Source organism: Harpia harpyja, chromosome 21, assembly GCF_026419915.1.
Source record: "Harpia harpyja isolate bHarHar1 chromosome 21, bHarHar1 primary haplotype, whole genome shotgun sequence".
In the NCBI taxonomy this organism is placed as follows: Eukaryota; Metazoa; Chordata; class Aves; order Accipitriformes; family Accipitridae; genus Harpia; species Harpia harpyja.
In genome coordinates this window covers 9317240-9336472 of record NC_068960.1, presented here as the reverse complement: position 1 = coordinate 9336472, position 19233 = coordinate 9317240, and the positions used below count along the sequence as shown (strand labels likewise).

Below are 19233 nucleotides of genomic sequence, written 5' to 3'. Positions count from 1 at the left end.
CCGCCGCGGAGCGCTGAGGGGGCCGGCGGGCCCAGCACGGTGGCGCCTCCCGCCGGGGCCGGGGCCGCGGCCGGGGCCGGGGCCGGGGCCGGGGCGGCGGGGCTTCGGCTGCTTCCCCAGCTTCCTGACTCCTGAGGGTGTCATGGTGTAGAGGGACCAGCTGAAACCGAAGCTCTTTATACAGGTATATCTAGGCCTGAGATACTAGAGAACATGTGTGGACAGAAAAAACGTGGCCCATAGCGTAGTTTCTGAAGGAAGGTGTCTCTATGCGTGCCTCTGTGTAAGAGCCTTCTCTCCCTGCAGTAACTCTCGAGCTTCTTGGACAATTAAGGGGGGGAGAGGTAATTAAGTTCCTTGACACTTTGTGAAAACGGGTAGAGGAGACGAATAAGGAGGCCTCACTAGGGGCAGAGGAGACGAATAAGGAGGCCTCACTAGGGGCAGGAGTGTCACATTATTTACATCCAGAGAATCCAGTTGGGCTAAAGTAGGAAAAAAGGAAACTTCATGAATTGATGGAGGTATTTATCAGTTACAGCCGCAGCAGGAAGTGGAGTTTACATCTTATCTGAAGCTTTGTTCCTGCAAAGCCTTTGAGGCCGACATAATTCTACAGCAATTGTTAGGCATCAGTGGGATTATTGACCACACATAAATTAAAAGTCACTAAATCTTTGCAGGGCTGCGGTTGTGTGAAAGACTCAAAGTTCTGGTGAATTATAGTGATAGTCTCTGGATTTGGGCATGTCAGGACATGTTTGAAACACGAGGAAGAATTTCTACAGGCAGTTGTGGGTGGTGCAGAGGAAACTCAATTAAGCACTCAGAATGTAACAAGGATACTTCTGTGGTGAAAAGTGCTGGGAGACTTGGAAATATCCATCAGTGCTCTGGAAATTAGTTACATGCTCTACCAAAAGAATAGGTTACGGGTTAGTTCACTTGCCTACATATTCCTGGCCTATTCGCTGACTCTTATCACAAGCCATTGCTGTAATTTTATCTTAAAGTTTGTGCCTCGTCTGGGGCGATGTGACCTTCTGGGTAGGGAAGCCTTTTAAGACTGGTCCTCTGCCTTTTCTCTGGGAAATCCTCTGGGAGGATTTTGTCACATGCATTTCAAAGAGTTGTTTAAAATGTCACTACTGCAGACTGACTGTAGGTCTCCCTTTACCGCTAGGCAGAGAGCAGCTTTGTTGTTTGGGGGAATCTGTTTTGAATCAGTTTCTTTTTGCTGCAACAAGCATTTCAGGGAGCTGGTTAACATCTCCTTTGAGTGCACCGTTTACAAACAGACATGGGCAGAACCCCAGGAGAGAGTTCTGGCAAAAGCATAGGACCTATGTGCCAGGAAAGACTGCAGCGTCACCCTCACTGATCAGCACCCAGAGGACTGTTCTGCGCCAAAGACGTAGATGGGTGTTAGCAATCTCTCTGCTGACCTCAGAGCCACAGTTTGAGGATGGAGATACAGCAGGAGCTATTTAGGGCTCTGGCAGCCAAACTCTTATGAATCTTGATGCCCCAACTTAAGCTACAGCTGTCACTAGCTCCCCAGTGAGTGACATCCTTGCAGGAGAGGCTGAAGGTAGAGGCACACACCAGTGCCACAGCCGTGCCCACAGTGATGCTGGGCTGTGGCCTGGATGGCAGAGAAGATGGCACACATTCCCTCCTGCCTCTCCCATGGGAGCAGAGCAGAGGAGACAGCAATGCTGGAGCACCACATAACTGTGTGCTCTCTGAACATGAGGCAGAGCCCTTACAAAACGTCACAAGTCACCAGGTATTAACAAAGCTGGTCCAGGCACCAGCTGCAGCATCCCAGGAGTTGATACTCACTGTTATCATGGCTGAACTGCTGTGGTTATCTGAGGACCCCCAAGCTACCCGCTGAGGGGTATAGTCACAAAGCCAATCGCAAGGCTGTTGCTCCTGTGTTGTACCAGCCAGAGCATAACAGATGTCATTTGGCTGTAGCAAGGTCTTATGACCGTGTTCCTCCATGGACTGGTGGGTGGGAAGAGGGGAGGAAAAGGAAACAGGAGAGATTTGGGACTCACACTTTCTACATCCACTCTGTGCTCTGCAGAAACCTATCAGCTCTTCTCGCTGTGCTGGACTGGGCTGCCCCTTTTGTGAGTCCAAAGTACGTGTAAAGAACACAGGAGTTGGTCACTGGACTCAGTAATGGTGAAAGAGTGGGATATGCGGCCAGGAGTCTGAGATCTGTATAAGGAGTCAAAGCTGTGACACATCCCAGCACTGAGGGGGCTCCACTTCGGTGCAAGGCAGAGAGGCAATAAGTTGGGATTGACAGCCGTTTGACAAGGTAACTGACTCTCCACCTACCCCTGCAAGCTGCTGGCCACGACATTTTCTGGCACTGGGGCAGTGTGGATTTGCCTCTTGTCTGTCCACATTCCCTCTTCTCCCTGTCCCTTTCTGTCTTTCATTTGTCTGGGTTTCTCTCCTGTGTTTGTCATAAGCAGACTGAATGTTACAGATCCAAAAAATGTCCCTTTGCTTCACTAAATCACTAAAATCATGATTTTACAGCTGGATAGTTACTTATTCTGTAAGGAACTAGCAGTGTTTATATTATTTTGTAATTGAAAGACATTTGACAATGCATGAAAATAATTACTTTGGAATTTTCAGACCTCCTGGTAAGTTGACTCTTTTTGAGAAGTAAGGCTTTGCATTTTGGATCCTTTTTCAAAGTCATTTAAAGTTTCCCTGTCTCATAAAGTGACTCTTTTTGCTGACCACACATCAAAATAATGTTTAAAACAACAGTACTTAGAATCTTTTCAGGGCTTTGCTACACTCATTTCATTCCTGGCAACCAATTTATCCCAATGCTGATAAACTAGGAAAACTGTAAATATTTTTGTACCAAGCGACACTGTCGTCATCCAGTAGTTAATGCACGATTGCTGGATTATCTGTGCAACATCTTGGTTCACACTGTTACTTCTGTATTGTCAGTCAGTAGCAGACACTTAATTTGCAGAAGTCAGAGTTGAAGTGCTTGGGTAGCATTCAGCGCCTCTGCTGTATAAGGCAACTGAAATGTGATCTACAAGATTAGCGGGGCTTGTAGGAAGGAAAAGAATGTCAAGTCCAGGAAAGCTGTGACAGTGACAAGGCTGAGTGCTGCTGGTTGAATGTAGGGTGAGGATCTCAGCTGCATGATGGTCACTGGAGAGCAGGGGCCAAACAATGGCCAAAGTGGAACTGTCCTCAGCAGTTACTCCAATTAACCTTTGGGATCGTTGTTCCAGTCTATTCCACTGTGTAGTAGTAAAAGCTGTTCTGAAACCACGTGGCTAATATCAGGTTTGTATCTGTATCACTGTAGCATTTCTTGGAGAGATAATCAGTAAGGAATAACCTCGAAGAGACTATTATGGCTCTTGCCGTTGTGCATTTTTTACGGAAGATCCCAAGTGCTATGTCCCTGCGGGCTCGCCTGAGATCTCTCCAACTTTGCAACTGGTGCTACCCAGTTCACACCTCTTTGAGTTATGAAGCCATAAAACAACAGTACAGACCAGAGGTGCCAGAGTACTTCAACTTTGCACGAGATGTGCTGGACAGATGGACTGAAGTGGAAAAGGTAACAGTTACTTGGCTTCTCTGATGCTGAAGTATTTAATGCTGGTCATTAATGCTGAGTATCCGACAAATCCAATAACCAAGGCACTGGGGTTATGTTCTGATTATAATCTGCTGATCATTTCATGCAATTTGAACCTATAGATCCCTTAGGCCACATGCTGTCCTGTCCACAAGTCCAAATAGTTTTTTCTTTTAATCAGTAACTCCAGTGAGATTGAGTGTGAATAAATAGGTGCCTCATAAATGAGACTGTGAACTGAACCATTGTAAACCTTGCATCAATTACCCCATCAGCAGTGACATGCATCCTACCTGGATGTGCCAGGGAAATCACTTGACCTCTGTGTGTTTCATTGCTTGCCTGTAAAATGAATAATAAATACAGTGTAATGTCAAACCTCACCCACCTATCCCAAATGTGATTTCTTTTGTGTCAAGGACTTGGAATCTACAGAACTGAACAACTTTGAACCCCAAACCAGACATAAGCTCTATGCAAGGAAAGGGAATATAGAAAAAAACCCATGAACTATAGGTCTATCACATTTCTTACTACATAGGTCTGGTCTCTATGGATGTAGGACTGGTTTTGCAGGCTCAGGCTGTTCATGATGAGGGGCTAAATGCGGTTATGTCCAGCCTGGCAGCAAGAACAGAGCAGAGGTATCACCTGTCTGACACAATTGTTCCTTTTGCAGGGAAAACAGGTTTTGGCAGGCTGTAAACGGAGCAAGGAGCAGCCTCTGGAGAAGAGATTTTGCCCTCTGAAGTGCACAGATGAAATCTGCTCCCCTGAAAATGAACCTTAGTGTTATTATACCTTCAAATAGATAATAAGGTGTCATATTCTTGCTGCTCCAGTGAATTTTTTGCTCAGGAGGTGACTTAGTACACTACTACTGCTAAATGCATTGTCCCCCTTTAAAGCACATCGTATGCATACATTTCAAATTGCTTCACACATCAGTTAGGTGAGACATTGATTAAAGGTCACACTGTGTGGGCCTGTGCTTTTGAAACTTTGATTTAATTTTCAGAAGTACCAGACAGGCCCAATTCCAGATGAAGCTGAAAATGAGCTCTGAGGGCTCAGGAGACTCTGGGGCACAACCCAGAGGTACTCACATTCATCAGCTGCTTTGTTGGCATGACCTAAAACAAAAAGATTCTTCTTTCTCTGTGCTGATTACTGTACAACCTTTTTAGAGTGTAAGATGAGGAACTCGGGAAGGGAATACAAATTTAATTTCCTAAATGACATTTATAGGCTGTTCTTTCTAAGGGAGAATTCTCTGCCTTATTTGGAATCAGTGGCAAATTTCTATTGCATCCCCAGGTTACTCCGGCACTGCATAAGCGATGAATGCTTTTCTTCCTCAAAGTTAAGGTAAAGGCAATGCATTTCTAAAATGAAGCATTTGTACTGTACCCTGTTGTTCTATAGGAGGGTAAAAAGTCTAAAAACCCTGCATTATGGTGGGTAGATGGTGCTGGAGAAGAGGTGAGGTGGAGCTTTGAGGAGCTGGGAGTGCTGTCAAGGAAAGTGGCAAATGTGCTTTCTGATGCCTGCGGTCTGCAACGGGAAGACAGAGTTATTCTGATTCTGCCCCGGATCCCGGAGTGGTGGCTGGTGAATGTGGCTTGCATGAGAACAGGTTAGCAAAAGCATAGAAATGGTATATAGGTACAGAAATTGTGACTTAAACCAATCCTTGCTATTTAATGCACTCAGAACTACCAGCATGCTAATGAGGATGAACTAGTGTCACGCTGGTCAGAAGGACTCTTCATGCAAAGTTTTTGCTTCATGGTGCTTTTAGGACTTCTGTGCATGTTCTAGCTATTAAGGAAACCCTGTGAGTCCATGTGCCTGTGTTATTCTCCTCTTTCCAGCACTTGTGACGCATTGCAAATGCACCCTCTTGCTAACTTGCAGTGAAATTAGCCCACACTTAACAAAGTGTTTCACATGTTGCCCTGTGGGAACTGTTAAATATTCACCTTCCCAGAATGTCTTGGTACCTCACAAACACTAGCAGTATACCTTGTGAGGCAACAGCTATGTTTACTGTAAATAAGTCAAGTCCAGAGAGATGGCATGTCCCAGGGGCAGTATTTTCAGAGCAACAAAGGTTATTGTGTTGATTTCTTCTACTGTTCCATGATCAAGATAGTATTTGCTAACTTGTGCTAATCCTCACATAGCATTTAATCCACCAAAGAAATCAGTATATTTACAAATGTAGTCCTGCTTTTAGTACAGGTCTGTCCTACTCAAAAGAATAAAAAGTAAGCCGAAGTCTGCTTGTAGGTACAGGTGTTATTCTTAAATGTTGAGACTGTTTTTCCGTTCCCCTTCCTTCCGTTTAGGAACAGTCTTGATTCCTGGGACACAGCAGTTGACAGCAAAGGACATTCTTCATCGACTACAGAAATCCAGGGCAAAGTGTATCATCACTGATGATTCTGTGGCACCAGCTGTAGACTCAATTGGGGCTCAATGCCAGTCTCTGAAATTCAAGTTGCTTGTGTCAGAGGGCCACAGAGAAGGATGGCTGAACTTTAAAGATCTCCTGAAGTGAGTAAATACCACTGTGAAAGCACCACAGCAATAATGAAGGAAAAGTACAGTGGTTTGTTTTGAATAGGAAATGTTGGCACACACCAATATATTTTCACCCTTCTAGGACTGCACAGTGGAAAAATATCAATGTTTATGACACTTTTGATTGCTGCAGTTATTTTGGTTAAATATTTTAAAAAATGTGTAAGTCACACTTTCAAATCACTTTCTTCATCATTTCGCTTATTTTAAGAAACGCTCCTTCTGACCACCACTGTGTGACCACAAAGTGTCAAGATCCAATGGCTATCTATTTTACCAGTGGAACTACAGGATCTCCAAAAATGACTGAACATTCCCACAGCAGCTATGGTATTGGTCTCACAGTAAGTGGAAGGTACAGATATCACTTTAAACCAGACATATTTCTGTAGCGGGTCACATAGCAGAAGGAAGAGAAACACAAGATTTTTACCAGCAGCTTTTGTTTCAGTAGTTAAAAAAACAACAGTTGTTTTACATCCGAAAAAGTGTTGGCTTTTTTTTTTCCGTAAAACACGGCAGTTTGAGTCCAGCTGCCTTAGTTTATAGAGAATATAGCAGTCATATAATCACTAACTTCTTTTTAACATTTTGTTTAACTTTTGGTAAGTTCTTCATTGTATATAGTTAATAAATTTCCTGTGAACACAAGTTTATGAACTCTGTACCATAAAAGAGGAAAAAACATGGGTCTGTTAGGCTTCTGAATTCATGTGTGTCTGGATTAGACACAGCTCCTGCAGGAACAAAATGCTGATAGTTCAGAATCTTTAAATTTATAAAGCAATGTTGTTTATAAAATTGATACGGCAGTGCACTTCACTCTAACAGGCAAAGAATAACAAATCAGAAAATACCAAACTAGAAGTAAGTAAACAAAAAACCCCCACATCATCCCTAAAAATGGGTTCAACAAGACCCCAGCAATCTCATACATATTCATACAACACCATATTCTGAGGTAGTGTTAGCTTGTCCATCAGTATAATTTTTCCCTTAGAAAAATGCAACATCAGTCTATCCTGATGACACCCTCACTATGCTGTGACTTACTCCTGCTCAGGAATTCAGCCTTTCCTAATTGCCATTTACCCAAGACAACCAGTGATGGATTTGCTTCACTGGCACATCTCTTGTTGATATTTTAATATTTGCCTTATTCCTGCCAAATGGAGACTATGGACCATTTCCTTGTGTTACCAGGTACTGGCTGGACTTGACTTCCTCAGATATATTTTGGAACACATCAGACACGGGCTGGGCAAAGTCAGCTTGGAGCAGCATTTTTTCACCTTGGATTCAAGGGGCATGTGTATTTGTACATAAGATGCCACACTTCAACCCAAGCATTGTCTTTGAGGTAAGTGAGGAGAGCCCAGCAACAAACAGCACTATTCTCTCTGGCTGGTCTTGCCCAGGTTTTCATTTCCCCTGGTGCTGCGTGGGGGCAGCAGCATGCAGCACAGTTATAACTTTCACCACGTGGTAACCAGCCGATTAGTTAAGTTGTGAGCGCTGCAAATATATACCCCAAAACAAGAGCATATCTGATGTCCAAAGAGTTTCATCGTATACTCTGCTCTGGACTTGACTGCACAAACCTGCAAACATCCATTATTAGGCCTAAAAGTGAAGTACACAAGAAATTGTTCTGGGATTCGTGGAGCACTTTGGTGTTACTATTAAAGTAAGTGACAATAACAGATGAATGAGAATTTCAGTTGCCTGCACTGTGTAGTTCAAAGTTAAGGAGTGAAGAGGCAGCAAGGTTGAGTTTCTTTAAAAAAAGGCACCAACATTATATTCTCTTACATCCTCCACACTCCAAACTCTTCCTGATTCGAAACAGACTACCATGTTTCATTTTGCATGGAATGACTTTATCATCATATCCATGTTAATTAGGTGGCTGGAAATTGCTAGTTAATAATTAGGGTATGCTGAAGAATGCTGTCAGCTGTAATACCTACAGAGCATCTGAAAAAGTAGCCTTACGGTTTCATTTGTTTTCTACTTAAACTGCAATTATCGAGAAATTCTGCAAGAGAAACTGTAAAGCATTCAAGAGCAAACAACTTTGGTGTGTTGAACTAATTGTAAAATGATGTAGATTCTGTTTTGAAGAAGAAATTAATTAAATGTAACTGCTGTGTGTTGGTGTTGGCCAGTACAGAGCTAACTGCTTTAGGACACTTAATGTTTTGTTCATGTGTTTCATAAGCTGGATGCAGAGATCATTATATTATCTCTTACAATGAAGATGAGACCTCACAGGTTTCAGTATATTGGCAACATTTACTTTTTTTTCCTAAATTCTCTAGAGTCTGTCAAGATTTCCCATAACTGTCTTCTGTTCTCCTCCAACTGCCTATCGAATGTTTGTGCAACATAAGCTGTCCAGGTAAGCAAAAGCAGAGTATCCTTGTTGGTGTATTTGATCAAAACAGTAAGACCAAATGCTTATCTCACCTTGATTTTATTCCAAATGTACAATGGCATAACAGTAACACAGCTCATGTATTTCTCAATGTTTTGAATCTTAAGTATTAGGAACAAAGTCAGAATAAAGATTTAGGGATAGCTTAACCACCTCAGATTTCATAAATTGCGGTGAACTTGCATAAGACTTTGAAATGCAGTTTAGCTGAGGTTGTAATAGGATACCCATGATATCATGATTAACGTATCTTCAGAAGTGCTTTTATAATCACATACCCACTCCATTTGTTTTTCCACTTGTTCCTCCAATACTATAAGCTACTTGAAGTGTGTGTGTCAGCACAGCTTGGTGAAACGTATGAAAGAATGTTTGGCCTCATTTAATTCTTCAGTGAGTTTTTATTGTCATTAGGGTTGAACTTTGTTAGTCGTCTTTGGTTTAGACCCCAGTTTAGATTCTAGGGTTAGAAACAGTATATATCGATCGTTAGATTTTCTAAAATAATACAGAAGTAAACCAGTAGTTTTTCCTTTTTATTTGCATTTTTTTCAGTTTTGTTTTGTTTAACAGTACACAGTTCAAATGGAATGAATAGGACTCAGTAAAAATTTTGGGGTTATGTAGAAAGCGCCCCACAATACAGGAATACAGTAGTGAATGGGACATATAGCAGATAGATGACTGCCAGTTATTTGTGTTCTCTTTCCCACTAAGCTATACATTCAAAAGCCTGCGGCACTGTGTGAGTGCTGGGGAGCCAATCAACCCTGATGTGATGGAAGAATGGAAAGCGCAGACTGGGCTGGATATTCATGAAGGCTATGGACAGACAGAAACAGTATGTTCTGCTTTACAATGTAAAAAAGTATGCTTTACAGATACAGCAATAAATTCCATTCAGGTTGCCAAGAAAAAGTGATTGAAATGATTATACACAGTTAGGACTTTTAAGGGAAAAGTCAATTGCAATAAGCAACACTGGAAAAATGTAGTTTTTGTAAGTCATGCAGCAATCATAACAGCTTCACCCAAAATGCAAGGAGTGTTTTTCATTCCTGTGGGCTTTGGGTTGGGAACTAACACAAAAGGGGTAAATTCCTCATTACTGCATTCCAAATTCTGCTTTAGAATCTGCCTTTAGAGCACTCACTAACATTATTTGGAGCTTTGGGCATGATTCTGAGGGCATAGTTTATTTCTAGAAGTTTAGTCATTGGATATATGATTATAATGAAGGCAATTAGTATGTCTTATAGAAATACACGATATTAGCTGAGAGTTTTAAACCTAAGCTAAAGACTGAATATACAAGCCACAGTTTAATTTAAAAAAAACCAACCCAAATCCAACAACACGTGTTACAGGTGCTGATCTGTGGAAATTTTAAGGGAATGAAAATCAAACCTGGCTCTATGGGAAAGCCGTCTCCAGGGTATGATGTCAAGGTACTGTACCTCTCGTGATTCAATCTCTCTCTCTTGCGTAATCATGTCCCATTAAAGAGGTTTGAAAGCTCTAACACAGAGTTGTACCATGTACCATCATTCAGCAGTGAGTGAAAGAGTGAAGAAATGCATGTTACTGCCCTAAACTGAGCATGCAGAATAAGCAATTGGACTTCCCTGTTGCACCATCCTCACTAACATAGATGACAGCCTACTGCTAACTGACAGTTAGATATAAAACTTCAAGGCAATGATAGAAATTAAATTGCTGAGTTAAGGAAGAGTGGGAGTGATTATTGTTTCCTGGTGATAACAAAACTACTGAAGCAGATTCTAGCACCAGATCAATTTGCAATATGGGTTAAGATTTTTAGTATCTTTCTTTCAGTTCTTAAGTTTTCCCACCCAGTTACTTAGGATCCTCCCTGGGGTCTTACTAACTTACTAACTTCCTTACATGTTTGCATAGTACTTGGCATTCCTCAGATAAAAGACATAGTGCAAAGTACAGTGGAGTAGTAATAATCTTACACTTCAGTTGTCAGAGTAAGACGCCCTACTGCTCCAAATCATTTCCCAATAAAAAATAACTTCAATTATGTATTTTAAAAGCGCTACAGCATTCTATAATCTTAACATAACGCTTTTAAATTTGGCTCCAAGATAATAAAATTGTGTTTTGTTTATTTTTAGATCATAGATGAAAACAGTAATATTCTGCCTCCTGGAAAAGAAGGAGATATTGCCATCAGAGTAAAACCTATGAGATCGCTTTTTCTTTTTACTTGCTATGCTGTAAGAATATTTCTACAGTTAAAGTAGATACCCTGTTAAATCTCTGTCACAAGGAATCTGATGCCCCATTTCATTTACTTATACTCTGCTTACTGGTCTGAAAACCTGTGGGGAGGAAAGAGGGATTTCCGTTTTTTTTCCTGCAGATGCTTGGTCTACTTATACAAACAATTACGTGTTTGATGAGATTGTCCTGCCTAGCAAGTTAAAATCCACTTTCTTTTGATTGCTATTTCCTTAATAAAACCAGAAATGTTGACGGACTCCCTAATCCCAAAATACTCTTTGGCCTAAGGGCTAGAGCCCCCATCTGAGAAGTAGGACACTGTTCAAATCCCTTCCCTCCAGATTTGAGCTCCTTGGAGCGTTTCACACATGGCAACATTTTTCAGGTTTTTTTTCCATGTTGGTTAGAATTTTCAGTCCAACAACCACTAAAACAAATGCATAGTGCTTTCAGTTCTGACACCAGGAAACCTTATTAAATTTTATGGATAGTATCAGCCTACAATCAGGTCTTCTGAGCAGTACTGAGCATCTGGGGAAGGAACACCATGCACACTGCATAGAAAAATTAAAAAAAGCAAGTCAGTTGCATTTGCTGTAGAAATAGTGCTTATTAATTGCGCTGTGCTGAGCCAAAACTTCTCTGGGGGTGGAAAAAAAAAATCTCAGGATAAGAGATGCTAGAAATACAAAGGAAAAAATCATTAAAGGATAACCACCTAAAAGCAAATTATCAGTTCCATATGCCTACATATTTTCGCAACCTTCAGTGGTTCCTAAAGCCATGGGGCATAATATGATTAAAATTTTAAGTCTGTCACAAGTAGTGCAACTTAATTTATTGCAATTTATGAATTTTATATCTAGCTTTGTAGCTTAGTAATGAATTAATAATTCTCTGTTATTAATGTACCACTTGAATCTGATGCACATGACCACAGTATGAAAAGCTGAAATTTTTTAATATTTGACTGTACTACAACTGGTATGCTAAATATGTTAGAATGGAATGATGTCGTGTAGTTTTCATGTAAAATGGAATTTAATATTTCCTAGGATGATCCAGAGAAAACAGAGGCAACAATACGTGGGGATTTTTATGTCACTGGAGACAGGGGGATTATGGATGAGGAGGGATACTTCTGGTTTGTTGGAAGAGCTGATGATGTCATTAATTCTGCTGGGTAATTTTAAGACTGATTAACAATAAATCATTAAACTTGAGTAACATAGATAATTCAGATGAGAAGTTATGTTTATGTGTTATCACTAAAAGCCCTTTCCTCTGTTTTAAAGATACCGTATTGGACCATTTGAAGTAGAAAGTGCCCTAGTAGAGCATCCTGCAGTGGTGGAATCAGCAGTTGTCAGCAGTCCAGACCCCATCAGAGGAGAGGTAAACAAGTTAAACAAACTTATATATTTAAATAGCGTTGTGCATACCAGTGCTAATAAAGCCCAACTTCCAAGGGATTTGTCTATCTAGGGATTTTTTTTTTTTTTTTTTAAATTTGAAACTAGATAAATTCAAGATGGCATTTCTACTCTATCAGACACTGGAGAATCCACAGAGGAAAAAACTGACCAAGGCAGTTGCCTCAAATCCAATGTAACAAAAGCACCATTTGAAGTTTTCCCTGTCATTCAAATACTTACAGTTTTTTGTCTTTATTAAACGTATACAAGCTGCCTGCATGATCCAGACCAATAGTAAGCACACACAGACTTTGGCAAAGCTTTCTGTACTTGCCCTATACATCATTCTACAGTTTGCCAGCAAACATTTGGTTAAAGTTTCAAATCTTACTGTTGCATAATACTGTTTCACTGGCATTTAAACCATTGCTGCTATAACTTTTTTAGGTAGTGAAAGCCTTTGTTGTTTTAACATCTGACTATGCTTCACATGATCCGGAAAAAATGATGAAAGAGCTACAAGATCATGTTAAGAAAGTTACTGCTCCATACAAGTATCCTAGGAAGGTGAGTGCTCAAATACCCAAATAATTTTCACTGCCATAAGACAGTGGGAGTTAACTGTTATGTGACCTATAGGCCTATGCCGCTGAGATTAAGAAAAAGTAAAAATTTAGGTAAACTGTATCTTACTCTGTATTGCAATTTCCTCTGTTTCCCAATAGATGGAGTTTGTTCAACAGTTGCCAAAAACTGTTAGCGGGAAGATCAGAAGAAATGAACTGCGCCAGAAGGAGTGGAGAAAAGATTAGAAGTACTTGTTGCTTTTTTATAGGATCTTTTACAAAGTAAGATACTACAGATTTACACAGTAACATACAGTAAATGATTATACTATGTCCTCCTCAGTTTAGGTTTGAATAAATTCTTTCCTGATTCCCAGCATTTGGCTGTCCCAGGTACTACACTAATAACTAATAGTACAAAAGCAGGCAGACTGATAGGAATGAAATGGGAAGCTCGTGTAGTCAAGAGCGCAATATGTGATGTGTGTTAAATAAACTATTTAATGAACTGTCACCAGCATTTTATCTTTATTGTTATTTAATTTCCATGATAAAAAAACAATAAGAGTTTAAGGGAACACTACTGCTTCAAGAGTCACTTTTGAGAAGTATGACAACTTCTAAATACATTTTTAAAAGTTAGTTATCATTACAAGTATATTTAGAAAAAATAGTGTAAATAAAATCTGTTTCATTAAAGTGTTCTTTAAGGACTAGACTAGTAAAGAATTTAAAATACATGATAAAGCAGAAATTTAAGATGTGTAGCAACAGTTGCTCATAATTGTAGCACTTAGTTTTATCTGTTCTCTCACACTTCATTAACAAGGTACTTTATGATATATTGATATTTTTGTATGCTTGAGTAATTTCCATTTTTATCTATGTTAACAAAGCAATGTCATTTTTGTCCCATTCTCAGAACATATATCTGATATCATTGGACTGTCCTGATTATATGAAGCATGACCAACTGAGTTGAAAATTCGGACAAAAAAAAATTGTCAATTTTCAAGTTCTCATAGAGGGTCTAAGACACAAATATTTTTTGTTGGAAGAATTTCCTAAATTACTAGCATAAGTTCCAAGAGAGGTCAAAGCATCTGCATTCACGGTGAGACCATTAGATTTCTCTTTTAGAAGCACATATTCCCACTTGAAGTATCCACAGCCTTTCTTATTACCTTCACGCTTGCCAACAGGACAACAAAAAAATGCTTTGCCATGATTTGGACCAGCATTTGACACATACAGTTTTTTAGCTCTTCGACCGCAGTTACACAGAGGGGGAGTTGGTTTTCCGTTTTTCACAGCTCTTACAGACTGATTCAAATTGACTGTGGAGTTCAGAATGGCAGGAGACACTTCAGGCAAATTTGAACTTCTTAAAGGTAAGGAATGATCAAAAGATGCAGTTTTCTCTTGATATATAGCAAAAGACTGTTTTTTTGCTGGTGGGAACGCTTTTGGACTAGTTGGCTTTCTTTTAGGAACCTCCAAAGGAGTAGAATAATTTCCAGTTAATGCTGATTGTGCTGAAATAGCATTTACCTTTGCAGATGGCAACTTAAAAGCTGAAGAATGTGAAGTCTGCCTTTGTACTGTTCCTACATTATAGATAGTAGTATCAGGACTTTTGTAAACAATAGATTTCAGAGGTTCCACAGGTACTACAGTTTTCTGCAAACTTTGATTATCTGAACTCATCACAGCCAATTGTTTCAAAATTGTTTTCTCTTCAAACACTGTTAAAATATCTGTACTTGAGTCATCTTTGAATTGAACACAGTCTGAATTTTGTCCATATTGAGATTCTGGTATTAAAGCGACATCTTCCCAGTCAGTCAGCAGAGATAAGCAATCAGAACTAGTAATTACATCCTCACTGGAGATATTAACTGAGGAGATGGTAGTGGAGACGAGCACTAGTCCTGATCCATGTACTGGAGGGCTGTGTCTGGCTGTACTCAGAGGTTGCCCATTGCTCAATTGTTGCTGAATGTCTGTTGATACCATACTGGGAGATTGCTGTGCCTGCTCAAGAGAAACAGGAAATCTGCCAGTAGATGCTGTTGAAGAGTTTTGTGCTTGAGTGTGTAACTCAGTCCTTGAGCTGCAGCTTGGTACAATGTGGACATCTGCAGAGAAATCAGGGCAAGCGGTCTGTTGTTCTTCGGTTTGTACATTAGAATTTATCTTAATTCCAGCAATACCATTCTGGTTTTTCTCAGCCAGAGAGTTTGTTTCACAAGTTCCATCTCTAGATGTTTCAGGTCTGCTGTTACTTCCCAGTGGCGTCTTGTCAGTGAAGTTTATAGTCAGTGTTCTGGAAATTAAATTATTCTTTGGATGTACCTAGGGAGTCCGTAAACAAAAGGAGATTTTGGAAAGTGAATATCCAGAAGTTTTAGGAATCAATGCACAAAATTAATAAGCATATCAGCCTAGGGGTGTTCTGTTCAATTCATAGTCAAGATGCTTGGTTTATTATTTGAATAGCTCACCTTTCATCTGTATTCCAGGCTACAAAGCAAGTAGAAGGGAAGATGGGAAGTAGTTACTAACCTTATCCAAGGATTTAGTAACCTTCAGCACACATCCATCACAAATCAGCCTCCAAGCAAGACGGGCAGTATTCCGAGAATCATCCAACCCTTCAAAAGTATGGTTATATTAATGTCTTCTTTTTAAACTAGTACTGGGGATAGTTCTTATTAGAGGAAAAATGTAGCCTACGTAAGATTTACGTAAGTGACAGGGATTCACAGAACTGCGACACATAGTTATCTAGTTCAAAAAAGGGAAGCGGAAGTAAAATATTCCAAAAAATTCCCTGTGCTGAAACATCTGAAGGACCAAGCTGTAGAGCTGAATACAGATCCACAATTTTTAAAATCCTTGCTCTGTTTTATTAATCACATTAAAAAAAAAAAAATCATATTGTGCTAGTATTCTCTTACACTGATATGCTGTCCAGAGCTATCAGGTAAAATCAAGTTTCCTTATCCTTCCTCCACCTCTTTTGTTTTGCACCCTAGCAGTTAAAAAATTGATCTTGTTGAACACGCAGTCATTAGCACTAGCAGAGATTTCAGAAATAAAGCATGAGGTTAGAAATAACGAACTGATCTTTGAAGCATCTAGCCTTTCTTGTTTTGATGTTTCTGTTGGACAGAACATTGCATAACCTGGAAACAATAGTTACTATTTAGAGTAATGACTAGCTATTACTAGCTGCTTTAATTTAGCTAACTAAAGCTAAATAGTAGCTATTTAGCTTTATAAAAAATACATATATTAAAATGAGGATCATCATATCATACTTACCAGAATGTTCCCGTCCTGCAAAAGCTATCCCCAAATCCTGCAAAGCGCCATTTAGCCCTTTAGGCTTCCTATTATAGAAGGCCTAAGGAAAAAAACACAGGTGCTTAACATAAAGCATTTCAAAGCCTCCTCATAGTGAGGTGAAAACCATTTCAGAAATACCACCTTATGAAAAATAAATCTCACAAGACAATTGTGCAAGTCAGGTATCTTCATTTTACAGTCAGGATAAATAAGCAAAGACTGTAAGTGACTTACCCTGTAACAAATTAGAATGGAAAGACCCACAAATCCCTTCTCTCAGTCTTACACTAATCCATTCTGTCTTAGCTCTGGAGTCATTCATTTGCACTTTATGGCTTACATTGATGAAGGCCTTAACAGAGCAGCATTGAAGACTACTACTATAGATAATGCCTTGAGAGGTTTAAAATGTTACACATTGCAAAGGCATGGGCATTAATATATTTGGCATAGGTATAAATTCTTTTTAAATGAGAAGAAGTGAGTATTGCTACAAGCTCCTAGTATCTCATTTGATCACAAGAAAGGGAGAATATTCACACTGTTTATCTTTAGAGACCTAATTCTGCTACCTAGGTTAAGAGCCTCAGCACCAAGTGTCAGGACAGGTAGGCTCCTAGACTACCCTTTCAAAGTTTCCTTGACTACACAGGGAAAGGTACACTTAGGTGCAGTTAGCTCCCAAGTTAGAACTCTGTTGCAGTGTAGACTATGTAACAAAATGTACATTCATTTTTTTCAGTATTATGCTATTCAGAATATACTTTCTGGTCCAAGTGCAGTTCATGTGCTAGACCTTTAAGTACCTCTAAACAGATGATGATGATGGCTATTTTCTACACAGCAGTGAAGGGCAGCAACAAGAGCACACAAAACAAGGGAAGTTAGGAAGCAAGCAGAGCAAAAGATGTCAGGAAAGGAAGAGCAGCTCAGAAAATTCTCCTAAAATTATCATTCATTTATCTAACAATAACACCAGGTTGTTTCTCTAGCATTAAGATTTCTGTTAAAATTCACACTGTTGTAGGGCATGCAGTTTGTTACTGAGCGACAACATGGAAAGAGAACAAATGGGTTACTCTAGTCACAGGAACATAAAATATTGGCTTGTAACCTCAGATACAGTTAGCCTTTGAGATGGTAATATGAGTGTAAATGTTTCACAGTCTATCAATTTTCTCACCCTGTATGTTGCTTTGAGATCAATCCAGGAATTAAAAATGTCAGGTTTTCGCAGCTGCTTCCTTTTACACTCATACTGTAAACACACACCCAGGTCCCAATCTGCACAGAAAAAAAAGGACAAATAATCCATCGCTGAAGATCTGGCCTAAAATCTACGTAAACGTGGCTTAAAATCTACATAAAGTGGCATAATATCAACATACTAGTAGCATCCTGTACTGCTGGACAGGAAACACAGGCTAATGAAGTCCTTGTACATGAAAAGCACTAGGCTTGCTGCAATGGGACACCACGATAAGTGAATGCCTGTTGTTAGTAAAGAATGACTTCAGATGGGTAAAGATCTTAAAGACCTCATTAAATCATTTAGACACATTAAGAATGGTGACACAGTTCACTATACGTAAAGCAGAAAAAGGTAACAATATCAGACACGGGAGACAGAGGTGTAGTGAACACATCAGGATTCAATGGATTTTGTATTTTCAGTCTTATCCCAATATTGCACATCTTTAATACCTAATAACAGGATTTGGGCTCCCTGGAAGCGAAGATGCAATCTCACTAGCACCACCAAATGTTATTTTTTTGTGTGTATTGCTCCACAGAAAAAGCAAATGAAAATTTTATTTACCTGTCCAAGTAACAAAGGTACATGCTTTTGCTTCTGAAGTAGAATGACTTAGAAGATCAGTACTGAACATAATTTTCTTCTCCTTTTGTATCTTTTGAATCCATTTCAAAAACTGTGATAAGCAAATGTTTAAAGGGACCGCTTCATCAACCTGATTCTTTATGAAACAGAACAAGAAGTACATATGTGTTAGTGTGCACTGAAATTCATTTGAGGTTTATTTCTTTTTAGCCCTGTAAAGGCCCCTTTAAATAAAAGAGTAAATAGCAATTATACCTGCGTTATGCCAGTTAGTTCTGTACAAAATTCAGAGAGAATAGGATGCTCCTGAGGCTGGACATAGGCATGGAATTCAGATTCAATCTCTCCTGTTGAAGTGTTTAACAGGACTGCTGGAAATTCAACTGCGACAAAAGCAGAACGAGAAAAACAAACAAAACCAAAACACAAAGCCGGAAGGGTTGAAGCTGCTCACAGAAGGTATTCCGTTTGCTTTAAACTGGGGTTGCAACGTCAGGAACTAGAAGGAGCACAACGCGATGCAGACGCAGCGTTCAAAGCTGCCTCCTGCGAACGGCCGCCCCCCCCCCCCCCCGCCTCCTCCCCGCGCCCTGCGGTGTCCGGACACCCGCGGCCGCCCTCCCCCGCCCCGCCGCACTCACTGATCTCGGGCCCCCCGCCGCCCCGCGTCCCGCCAGCATGTGGCCTCGAAGTCGACGACGAGGAGGTACCCGAAGCGCTGTCCCACCGCCGCCGCCCGCCCGCCGCTCCGCGCCCGCCCGCTGCTCCGCGCCAGCCCCAGCTGCCTGCGGACGGCAGCGGCGCCGCCTCAGCACCCGCCGTGCCGAGGGGACCGACCTCACCCTGCCCGCCCCCCCCCTCCTCCGCGCCTGGGACGGGCGGACGCCCCGGTCCCGTCCCGTCCCCCCGCCAGGGCCTCGCCCGCACCGACACCGCCCTGCCACCCCCCCCCGCCTCAGTGGGGGGAGGCAGCCGCCGCCCCCCGGTGCCTAGCCCGGCGGCCCGCACCTGGCCAGGCGCTTGGTGGCCATCTCCGCCCTCAGCCGCGGGCGGGCGGGTGGAGCGGCCTCGGCGCCCCGGCGGCCATTTCAAACCTCCCGCCGGCGGCAGCGGCGCCGCCCCCCATCCGCGCCGGCGGCGGA

At 41.1% G+C, this 19233-nt stretch overlaps 2 protein-coding genes across 3 annotated transcripts; one reads left to right on the top strand and one right to left on the bottom strand.

The window, feature by feature from the left end:
• The first annotated feature begins 82 nt into the window (after positions 1–82).
• Positions 83–13414, top strand: LOC128134574 (acyl-coenzyme A synthetase ACSM3, mitochondrial-like). Of its 2 annotated transcripts, XM_052772433.1 has the most exons (15): positions 83–184; positions 2096–2335; positions 3368–3625; positions 5072–5282; positions 5998–6205; positions 6444–6587; positions 7436–7592; positions 8554–8633; positions 9387–9510; positions 10037–10117; positions 10811–10912; positions 11975–12102; positions 12215–12314; positions 12782–12901; positions 13060–13414. In XM_052772433.1, the coding sequence occupies exons 3-15, from the start codon at positions 3416–3418 to the stop codon at positions 13144–13146; spliced, it is 1752 nt and encodes a 583-aa protein (XP_052628393.1). In that variant the 5' UTR covers positions 83–184; positions 2096–2335; positions 3368–3415; the 3' UTR covers positions 13147–13414. The 2 variants fall into 2 exon arrangements, with proteins under 2 accessions (XP_052628393.1, XP_052628394.1); XM_052772434.1 differs by lacking the exon at positions 10811–10912.
• Positions 13415–13476: 62 nt separating this feature from the next.
• Positions 13477–19122, bottom strand: ERI2 (ERI1 exoribonuclease family member 2). Its single transcript, XM_052773414.1, is given in 9 exon segments — positions 13477–15255; positions 15466–15554; positions 16228–16309; positions 17435–17535; positions 18071–18227; positions 18347–18474; positions 18733–18745; positions 18747–18898; positions 19086–19122. Coding segments are annotated over 9 exon segments (2103 nt in total). The 3' UTR covers positions 13477–13911.
• Positions 19123–19233: the final 111 nt, after the last annotated feature.